The 11408-nt window shown below is 45.9% G+C and overlaps 1 protein-coding gene across 1 annotated transcript in view; it reads left to right on the top strand.

Annotated features, from left to right (window-relative positions):
* Positions 1-1261: 1261 nt before the first annotated feature.
* The window catches only part of abcc3 (ATP-binding cassette, sub-family C (CFTR/MRP), member 3), a 38399-nt gene continuing 28252 nt past the window's right edge, over positions 1262-11408 (top strand). Inside the window, exon 1 of the mRNA XM_067244208.1 lies at positions 1262-1485. Coding sequence (XP_067100309.1) covers positions 1450-1485 — 36 coding nt within the window. The 5' untranslated portion in view covers positions 1262-1449. The remainder of the gene's footprint in view (positions 1486-11408) is intronic.

The raw sequence follows: 11408 nt of genomic DNA, 5'->3' as shown, positions 1-11408 counted from the left end.
CTCTCTCTCTCTCTCTCTCTCTCTCTCTCTCTCTCTCTCTCACACACACACACACACACACACACACACACACACACACACACACACGCACACGCACACGCACACGCACACACACACACACACGTCTGTCCTAAACATGCCCACAAGGGTTGACTACAGTATGTCATCCGGCAGGACGTTACAGCGGACACCAGAAGGTTACGATCACACCAGTAGTTTTAACTTTGCCTGTGACCTTGCATGGTGGGCAAGGCGAAGCAGCGTGGGTTGACGCTCAAGCTCCAGCATGGTCATGATCAGGTCATTCAGCGTCGAGGTTTCAACCCAGGGAGCCGCCCACACCCACACTGGGAGGACCCCTGGTGAGAACCGACTGAAGATCTGGTCGGACTAGACTCTGAAACAGCAGGGGGGCTTGACACGATCGGTGCTCTGGGACTCCGTCACAACCATGGTTGTCGTTGGTTATAAGTGGTTTCATGGATTTTCCATTTGTTCTAGTTTATTCCTTCAACTCCAGGAAACTAGGAACACGTTGGAACTACCAATTCTCACATCAAGTGACCATAATTCGAACGTTCTATTCTAGCAGAATCAGAATCAGAATCAGAAAGGGATTTATTCGCCATGAAAGTTTGCACAGACAAGGAATTTGCTTTGGCAGGAAGGTGCATACAATAAACATATACCTAAAATTTAAATATGTGGACTAACTATACTAAGGGTACATAAACTAGCAGTACTAAGTGGAATAAATATAAGTTGCCGTAAATTACAATATAAAAATACAAAAATACAAATATTACAAAAAATACAAATGTACAAGATACCATGTTGTGGTGCAGTGCAAAAGCAGAGTGTTTTAAGCAATAAGTCATTTGAGTCAGTGTGGTCAAGCACTAGGTTGCTTTTAAAGGGGGCAGCTATGTTGATGCAAACTAGGCTACTCTGTTTTATTTCAGTGGTGGTAGTGGCTGTGACTTGGTGAAAAAATGATGCGCTCACTTGAACTACGTTTAATTTAAATATCCCAAGTCATGATATTCTTGCCCAGTCATTGTGTCTGTGTGAGTGTGCGTGCGTGCGTGTATGTGAAGGCGGGACCTATGGGCTGTATGGGTTCCGCCTTTCATCGTGATAGCGTCCTTATGACTTTTCCTTCTCTATTGTTAACAACAGTCGACTGTGGGCTTTTTCAAATGTGTAGGCACAGAGAGGGGCGGGTACAGTATAGGGAGCGGAGCCAGCTGAGTCTCTCAGCATAAAGTGCCTCTACTTCAGCGATAAGACTTCGCGCAGCTCCACTCGAATGTGTGTGGCGAATGAGTGAGTGTGTGAGAATCTGAAGTAACTGCAAGCGCTGGAACAAAAGAACGTAGGTGGAAGGAAAGAGAGACCTGTCAGAGTCAGGAAAAGGTCCCTCGCTTGTTTTCCTGAAGGCCGGTGGCGATGGAGCGTTTATGCGGAACGAAATTCCCCTTCTGGGTGAGTATTGGGTGTTAGTTTTGGTCGCCGTTGCACCTCGTGCGTTTCAAAAGGTACTAAAAACAACGACATTGTTACACAGGGCTCTGCCTTTCCAATTTTGTTCCTGAAAATATTGAGCTGGCTTCGTTTCATGTTGTGTTTATTTTTCCGTTGCCAGCAACGTTTCATGGTCTCTCGGGTTATGGTTGTGTTATCGCAAGCCATTTATCGAGGGACAAATGCGCAAATTGGCAATGAGATCATAAGTCTTTGCGGGACTAAGGATATAGGCGGAAGCTTGTTTCACATATTTGATATCCTTCTTCAATGGCAGCAAGGTTAAACATTCCACTGTAGCGTAGCCTATTTCAGGCGCGGCAACGAAAACAGGCTTGAGCAGCTTTTTTTAGAAAGTTACAACCGTACCAGAGAGTAGGCTAGGCTATAGCCTAAGCATAGTCTACAGTTTATAAAGCGTAAAATTAAGTTAGGCTACATCGTTATCACACTTGACAGCAGCACTGCAACAGTCCCGTGTGAGGGAGGAGACAATGCTGAACAGCATATCCTCCTATCACCCTAAACCGTTAATCCTCACGTGAGACTTTACCCCTGTCTGATTTGACCTTTCCAGTGTCCAGCGCATGGTTAGCCCTAACCAAATTGAAATTGTACCGGCCTGTTGACTAAAGGATTAAGACTTGGCACCTGACTTACCTTTTTGTTTACGAGTTTACTCGAGGTGAAGACCTCAAGCTTGTGTGCTTCCCGCAACTCATACTTCAAACGGCCATAATCCTCAGAACGCGAGGGGCCCGCACCAGCCAGTGGCGAAAATCTGCTATCAATTTTGGGGGGGACAATTATATGACATTTTCTCAAGAGCAATTCCTGAGGGGTAGTGGCGGCTGCTGGTCTTTTTAAAGAGGGGAAGCTCATTTTCGGCCTACATCCTAAAAATGTTTTATTTATTTGCCTATTCACTGGCTAGTTCACCCCTGTGACACTAGCCTAGCATACTGAATGAATGAACGAACGATCTAACAAAACAATATTAATCAAGGAGGAAATGTGTAAATTAGGTTAAACTGAAACAAGGAACTTGGTGTATCATTCTATGAAATGTATGATGAAAATTGGTTAGCAATTTCGCCAAGCAAATACCAAGAAATAAGTTGCTGCAGGTTCGGTGACTTTTTGTAGTACAAAATTACTGTCTATCAAAAGGAGATGCAGTCTTTCGACAGACCCTCCAATCATCACACGGAAGCTCAGCGTCCAGGCCAGCCCACTCCTCCATTCACCCCCAGAGACGCTGAGCGTCCGAGGCCGGACATAATCTCAGCATTCATCCAATGACCGTATCAGAATCAGAATGGGATTTATTCGCCATGAAAGTTTGCACAGACAAGGATTTTGCTTTGGCAGGAAGGTGCATACAATAAACATATACCTAAAATTTAAATATGTGGACTATCTATACTAAGGGTACATAAACTAGCAGTACTAAGTGGGATTAGAATATAATTAAATATACAATAAAATAAAATATAAGTTGCTGTAAATTACAATATAAAAATACAAAAATACAAATATTACAAAAAATACAAATGTGCAAGATACCATTATTGTAATGCAGTGCAAAAAGCAGTGTGTTTTAAGCAAGAAGTCATTAGAGTCAGTGTGGTCCCTTGGCCTTGTTGAAGAGGCCAACAGCGGAAGGGAAGAAACTGTTTTTGTAGCGTGAGGTATTGGTCCTGATGGACCGCAGCCTTCTGCCGGAGGGGAGTGACTGAAACAGGGAGTGTCCAGGGTGGGAGGAGTCGGCCACAATCTACCTCGCTCGCCTCAGGGTCCTCGAGGTGTGCAGGTCCTCGAGGGTAGGCAGATTGCAGCCAATCACCTTCTCAGCAGTGCGGATGATACGCTGCAGTCTGCTCTTGTCCTTGGCAGTGGCAGCAGCGTACCAGACGGTGATGGAGGAGGTGAGGATGGACTCAATGATGGCTGAGTAGAAGTGCACCATCATTGTCTTTGGCAGGTTGAACTTCTTCAGCTGCCGAAGGAAGTACATCCTCTGTTGTGCTTTCTTGATGAGGGAGCTGATGTTCAGTTCCCACTTGAGGTCCTGGGAGAGGATAGTGCCCAGGAAGCGGAAGGACTCCACAGTGTTGACTGGGGAGTCACACAGGGTGATGGGGGTGAGTGGGGCTGTGTTCCTCCTGAAGTCCACAACCATCTCCACTGTCTTAAGAGCATTGAGCTCTAAGTTGTTCTGGCTGCACCAGGTCACTAGGTTGGCCGCTTCCCACCTATAATCAGACTCGTCTCCACCAGAGATGAGCCCAATAAGGGTGGTGTCGTCCGCAAACTTCAGGAGTTTGACGGACGGATGACTGGAGGTGCAACTGTTGGTGTACAGGGAGAAGAGCAGAGGAGAAAGGACGCAGCCCTGAGGTGATCCGGTGCTGATGGACCGGGAGTCAGAGACTTGTGTTCCCAGCTTAACGCACTGCTTCCTGTCAGACAGGAAGTCTGTGATCCACCTGCAGGTGGAATCAGGCACGTTCAGCTGGGAGAGCTTGTCCTGAAGCAGGGCGGGGATGATGGTATTGAAGGCAGAGCTGAAGTCCACAAACAGGATCCTGGCATAGGATGCTGGGGAGTCCAGGTGCTGTAGGGTGAAGTGGAGGGCCATGTTAACTGCATCGTCCACAGACCTGTTGGCTCTGTAGGCAAACTGCAGGGGGTCCAGTAGAGGGTCAGTGATGGATTTAAGGTGTGCCAGCACCAGGCGCTCGAAAGACTTCATTACCACAGAGGTCAGGGCGACGGGTCTGTAGTCATTATGTCCTGTTGGCCTTGGCTTTTTGGGCACAGGGATGATGGTGGAGGACTTGAGACAGGCTGGCACATGGCATGTCTCAAGGGAGGTGTTAAAGATGTAGGTAAACACCGAAGACAGCTGGTCAGCGCAGTGCTTGAGGGTGGCTGGAGAGACAGAGTCCGGCCCAGCTGCTTTGCGGGGATTCTGCCTCTTGAAAAGTCTGTTAACTTCACCCTCCTGAATGGAGAGAGTCGTCACTGTAGAGGGGGGGAGGTGGGAGGCCTCCTGGGTGGGAAGGGGTAGTTCAGGACTGTCCAATTGTCTTTCAAATCTGCAGTAGAACTCATTCAGGTCGTTGGCCAGGCGGGAGTCGTTAGTGGAGTGGGGGGCTCTGGGCTTGTAGTTGGTAATCTGCCTGAGCCCTCTCCAGACAGAAGCAGAGTCGTTTGCAGAGAATTGGTGTTTTAGTCTCTCTGAGTACAGTCGTTTAGCCTCACTCACCGCCTTGCTAAACCTGTTCTTCGACTCCTTGAAACTGTCTTTGTCCCCACTCCTAAACGCGGCCTCTTTCTCTGACCTCAACCTTCTGAGTTTAGCTGTAAACCAGGGTTTGTCGTTGTTGTAGCTTACCCTGGTGCGTGTTGGTATACAGCAGTCCTCACAGAAGCTGATGTATGATGTCACAGCCTCTGTGAGCTCATCCAGACTATTGGTAGCAGTCGTGAACATGTCCCAGTCAGTGCAGTCCAAGCACGCCCGCAGATCCTCCATAGCTTCACTGGTCCACTGTTTTGATGTCCTCACAGCAGGCTTACAGCGCTTTAGCTTCTGCCTGTATGCAGGAATCAGGTGGACCATGGCGTGGTCAGAGTGACCCAGTGCTGCTCGGGGGACCGCATGGTATGCTTTGCTTATTGTAGAGTAGCAGTGATCCAAGGTGTTTCCTTCTCTGGTAGGGCATTTGATGAATTGTCTATATTTTGGGAGTTCTTGAGTGAGATTGCCTTTGTTAAAGTCGCCTAGCACAATAACCAAGGAATCCGGATTTTCATGCTCCACACTCAGTATCTGGCTGGCGAGCACACGTTGAGTCTCGTTGACGCTAGCCTGCGGAGGCATGTAGACGCCAACCAGAATGAATGATGCAAACTCTCGTGGCGAGTAAAAAGATCTACAGTTAATAAAGAATGATTCCAGATCAGGAGAACAGTGCTGCAGAATCACTGTCACATCTTCACACCAGCCACTGTTAATGTAAAAACAAATACCACCGCCTTTCGTTTTGCCAGAGAGCACAGGGTCACGATCTGCTCTCAGCAGTTTGAAACCTGCTAGCTGTAGCGCAGAGTCTGGGATCAGTTCACTCAGCCATGTCTCCGTAAAGCACAAAACGGAAGATGAATGAAAGTCTCTGTTTTTCCACACCAGTAGCTGAAGTTCATCCAGTTTGTTGCTCAGTGAACGCACGTTGGAGAGAAATATCCCCGGTAACGCTGTGCGTGCCCCACGCCGACGGAGTCGCACCAGAGCACCGGCTCGTTTGCCTCTCCTACGGCGCTTCGCTGCTAGGAAAAAGCCGAGGGTGGCTTTGACTATAATTCCCACTAATTCTGCCGCTGGAAGCAGAAAAGTGGGAAATAAATCCACAGGAGTTGTAGTCCTGATGTTTAGAAGTAGTTTCGAAGCACTGAAAAAAACTGTTAAAAGCAGCCCCATTGAAGTCCATGGAAGCTGAGCTTCAACAGGGAAATGCACTGTGACGCTACGGGAATGTATGAGAAGGAAATCAGTCAGTCGACCTGCTAATATATGTAGCTGATTCTGAAAGAACTCGTCTTCGATATGAACGTGTTCTAACGCATTTAAAATGTTAACACAATAGTAAATATTTGACCATGAATTTTTTGTTTAAATTTTAGGGGACGCTGAGCTTCCCTTGCAGTCTTAAAAAAATCGCCACTGCTGAGGGGGACACCAAAATTACTGCTGAAACACATAACACATTAAAAAAGCGCCATTGTGTCCATAATAAACAAAGGGCTTTCATTGCGTGTTATTAATATTATTGAAATTACATAGTTATGTTTACAGTGATTTATTGTGGGGGACAAATCATATTTTTCCCAGGATGGGGGGGGGTCGTGTCCCCCCTGTCCCCCCTGGGATTTCCGCCTATGGCACCAGCATAGGCAATATAACAACACACAAGCCCCCGTTCTTTCTCCTCACCAGACCTGCATTGTATGCACACTTTCAACGCGAGGAAACCTTAATGTTTTCAGTCCTAGACACGTTTTCTGGGGTGACGAACTGCGCTGAGTCTCGCGTAACTTCTAATGGAAAGTAGGTCATGGCCTATTGCTCTCACCATCTCTGATGTGCCCCGTCTCCTTCTTTAGTAGAGACTCCCTGTCCTGACTCCCTGTCGTAAGGGGACTGCCTCTCCTGTTAGCTGATATGCGGGCAGCCATACGCTCTTCAGGAGGATCACGTCACCATGAGTTAACAGCTGCTCTTTAGCATCCTCCCTTGGGGCAATCCTTTAGTTGGGAGGGGCCATAGATAGACAATGTCACACAGGTGTGTGTTGATGAGTGCTGATTCTGTCTAGACAGTAAGGGTAATCATATTAGCTGTATGGTAGGCATTTTGCCTTTTTGATGATATATGTTATTATGCAATATTGCTCTAAAATATATGGTTGTTTTACATAACATTGCATTATATTAGGCATGGTTCAGATAAATGCTACACAGGGTAGGCTACTAAATTATATAAATATTGAAATATGTTCATGGGTATTCATTTTACAGTCTCGTGTTACCTATTTATAGATCTGCATTAAAATAATGAATAGTTGATTGAGTAATCTTACTTAAAACCAAGATTGATTATTGATAGTTTTAGATCATTTGTCACCAGTATAATACCCTCGTCAAAGAAGACAGAGCAGGGAACTAGGAAAATGGAGGGATGGATGGAGTGATGGATAACATGATGGATGGAGTGAGGCTGATGGATGGAGTGATATGTCAAAAAAGGGAAATGAATGGAACCAGGTAGGGAAGACTTTGAAACCGAGATAGGAAATGGGTCCGGTGGTGCAAGGATACAGAAACCAACTTTGTCTTCTATCCAGTCAGTCACTTAACACTTCTCCTGTGGAAGAGAAGAGGGGGAGAGAGAGACAGATAAGAATTACAGAGAAAACTACTCTGGGAGTGGGAGTGTGGGAGTGTGGGAGTGTGGGAGTGTGGGAGTGTGGGAGTGTGGGAGTGTGGGAGTGTGGGAGTGTGGGAGTGTGGGAGTGTGGGAGTGTGGGAGTGTGGGAGTGTGGGAGTGTGTGTGTGTGTGTGTGTGTGTGTGTGTGTGTGTGTGTGTGTGAGAGTGAGAGTGAGAGTGAGAGTGAGAGTGAGAGTGAGAGTGAGAGTGAGAGTGAGAGTGAGAGTGAGAGTGAGAGTGAGAGTGAGAGTGAGAGTGTGTGTGTGTGTGTGTGAGAGGTGGAAGGCAAGCAAGACTGAGAAACAGGGTGTGAGAGCGGAGAAATATAATCTATGAGAGAAGAGAGTGTCATTGTGTGTGTGCATGTGTAAAAGAGAGTGTGTCTGCGAGAGAGTGGTAGAGATCAGAAGGTCTGTGCTGTAATAGTGGTTCTTGTGGCCTAATTTAGAAGGAGACCAAAGTGGTTTTAAACTCCTGGGATAAAAAGGATTATAATAATGTCTCCAACACTGGACACTGTGTAACTATGTAAGTATAACAACAGCTTATAGCAATTTTCACCAAACAAAAGTAGCACTTAAAAGAATTGAACTTTTCTCTTTAACAACAGCTACATTCACAGGGAGATGGACAGGCAATTTTCCAAGAAGTGAAAGTCATCTTACATGCCTAGCATATTAAAGTCACAATTAATTTTTCCATTCCAGCTTAGTAGAAGTGCATTTGACTGCTGATCAAGAAGTCACAGGTTTAACTACTGTGTGTTCATGTGCTTTTATTTCCTCTTTCCCCAAAATCTCTCTCATTCAAACTGCTGAGGTTGCAACAACCAGGAAGTAAAAATTCCCTGACCCCCCCCCCCCCCCCCCCCCCCACCACCAAATGAGAGGGTTTTCAATGTACCGATCTTCCAATGAAAGGAGAACTGTTACCCTGTTATGGTCACAAACAATCACACAGTGAGGTCCACACTGCAGCGGCTGAGAAACAGGAATTAGATGGCTGTGGTTTTGACACTGCGGTTTAGGTGCTCGTCATGATTATACTTACAGTGTGGTTGGCTTTAAAAACCTGTTGGGTCAATCCCTCTGCCCTGTGACTCGGCAGCCTCTCTCTCTATATTTCTCTCCCTCTCTCTCTCTGTAACCCGTTTCTTTCTCAGTTACCACTCTTCATTGCACTCTCTTACCCCTGTCTCTTTCTCTCTTTTAGCCCCTTGCTCTCTCTTACCCCCCTCTCTCAACCCCCTCTCTATAGAGGTAGATTAATGCCTTAAATCCCCAAATCTACCATGATCCGCAAATGTGAATCATGATTCGCAAAGGTGAATCATGATTCGCAAAGGTGAATCATGATTCGCAAAGGTGAATCATGATTCGCAAAGGTGAATCATGATTCGCAAAGGTGAATCATGATTCGCAAATGTGTAGCCTATGTCCCCTCCCCCTCAGGCTGCCTCCAGTACACTGCCCTCCATAACAGACCTAGACACTCACAGTAGACAAAGTAAACATAGCCGGCAGCACTTCCTCTTTTTTATGGGCTTCAGCCTAGAGTAGTTCAGCATGTAGTCGACTCACTGTGCAGGCGCCGCTGTTTGATCAATCATAACCTTAAACCACCATGAAACCCCCCAAACTGACCCTGGATCCGTTTACCCTCCCCAGTCACAGCCTTACACAACCAGAGGATAAAACTGTCACTAGCCCTGCAGTTCACCGTCCCCATTAATAACCTTAAACACTAACATGAAAACCCACCTAACTGACGCTGGATCAGGGTGTGAGATAATTGGCCCATCTGAACAGAGGCAGTTAGCATGTCCATAGATGCGATTCTTCAGATCCATAGACACAGAAGGTCCTGTCTGAGTCTTGAAGCACAGTCAGATAGGGGATCTACTCTATGCAATACTTAGCTGCAGCTGGGCTGTGTTTACATCTGTTGGTGATTAAAACGTGTCTGTAATGTGTTCTGGACCAGGCTGTGCACCAGGGGCGATTCTAGGATAAGACCTTTAGGAGGTCTCAGCCCCCAATGAGAATGTGACATGGATACAGTGCCTTGCAAAAGTGTTAACCTTTAGATGTGTGAGTTCAAAATATTTCTGACGCTTCCATCAGAGTGAGTTATTTTTCCAAAACGGAAGCTAGCTAGCTTTAGTTAGCTTCCGTTACCTAGCAACCTAGCATAATACTCGTAGCAATGCTACTACCTGCTAGTGTTACTTGTTAGCCTCCTAATTGTAAATTCTGAAGCCATACTATAGCGTTTGTCATATAGTTTTTGTCTATCGGAAAATAGGCAGTTGGAATGTTCAGAATCACACATGTGCGACGCTACGCTGTGGGGCCCGCTTTCGAACGATCACATGTGCGACTCCTTAACGGGTTAAACCCCCTTGCTAATAAATCACTAATTTCACTGGATACCAATTAAGAAATTTAGTTATTATTACGCAAAATATTGAATGAATGAAAAAACTAAGAAAGTCCCTTTCACAAAACTTCAATAAATACATTTTTTTTAAAGAGCAGAAAAGAAAGTCCCTTTCTTCATGAAACCCGCATCAAATGAAACGATAATGATGTGTCAACAATAGATAAATATTGTTTTAACAATGGCTCAACTCACCCAAAAACCCAACCCAGCTTACCCTAAGAAACAATGTCACTCAACTCTTCTCTACCCTTTCTGCTTAAAACATCTCTGCAGATCATTCCTTCTACTTAGGGAGAATTAAGCTATGTCGCCACACCTTGAGGGTGGCAAATCTATCAATCATTTTTCATGTTTGACTTTCTCATCACCTCCTTCTCAATTGACATGACTCCAGCTAGGTGCTGGAGTCTGCTTTGCCCCATAGTACTCCTGAGCCAGGTATGAAGCCGACGCAAGGCACTAAAAGACCTTTCACAGCTGCAGCTGCTAACTGGTATCGTCAAGGAAACCTGAATAATAGCTTTCAGCGAAGGGAACATATCAGAGTCCCGTAGGTTGTACACTGTGAGCATGTCTTTAACAGCACCAGCCTCTCTCTTGTGCCTCAGATAGTTTTTTACAACCATCACTTCTTCTGACTTAAGGTCAATATGGTAATGTAGTGCCAGCTCTGACAAATATGGCTCAGACAAGAAGTGGTCTGAGGTTGGACTACACGCCTGAATTCCATGAAGCAATTTTTCATTCACACCAGAAAAACGCTTCTCAAGTTCAGAGATCATTCTGTCCAGACATGGAAGTAACAATTTCCCTTTGAGTTCTTCTGACTCGGAAGAACCACTGACTTCACTACCTGCCCCAGAAGTCGACCTAACAACAAATCCATCCATTCGCTTTGTCTTCTGCCTCTGTCCAGAAGATTGCTCTGGGACTGCTATCTGGTTGGCCTCACATAAGGCCTTTGTTCTGGCGTGAAGATCTGCAGCAGTGGCATCAATGCCTTTCTCCTTAAGGGAGTCAATCACTGCATCTTTGTATGGCACTGCTTGGGCAAGATCAGTGATCTCCTTTTGTAGGTCTCTGTGTTAACATGCCGTTACAGTCAAGAGAGCCTGGAACACAATCAGCAAATACACTGAGGAGAATTGACTGAGTTTTGGTAGGGAGGCACTCAATGATGGCAGGGATTTCTCAAGCACTGCATTCACTGAACGAATCTTGCATTCCCCACGTGTGTTGGACAACCGCACGAGTTCACTTGGCTGCAATCCTAACTTCCGTTGAGTGTCCACAAACTTATGGTGGTTCACAAGTGAGACGCTAAAAAAGGAATGGATACTTTCCAGCATGGTAAAAAACTTGGTGGCCTCAGAAACTGCTCTGCATGTGTGACATAACACAAGGTTCAACTCATGTGCATAACAATGCACATATATCGCTTCAGGATGCT

Source organism: Osmerus mordax, chromosome 10 (assembly GCF_038355195.1).
Source record: "Osmerus mordax isolate fOsmMor3 chromosome 10, fOsmMor3.pri, whole genome shotgun sequence".
NCBI classification, from domain to species: Eukaryota; Metazoa; Chordata; class Actinopteri; order Osmeriformes; family Osmeridae; genus Osmerus; species Osmerus mordax.
This window is presented reverse-complemented; position numbering and strand designations above follow the sequence as displayed.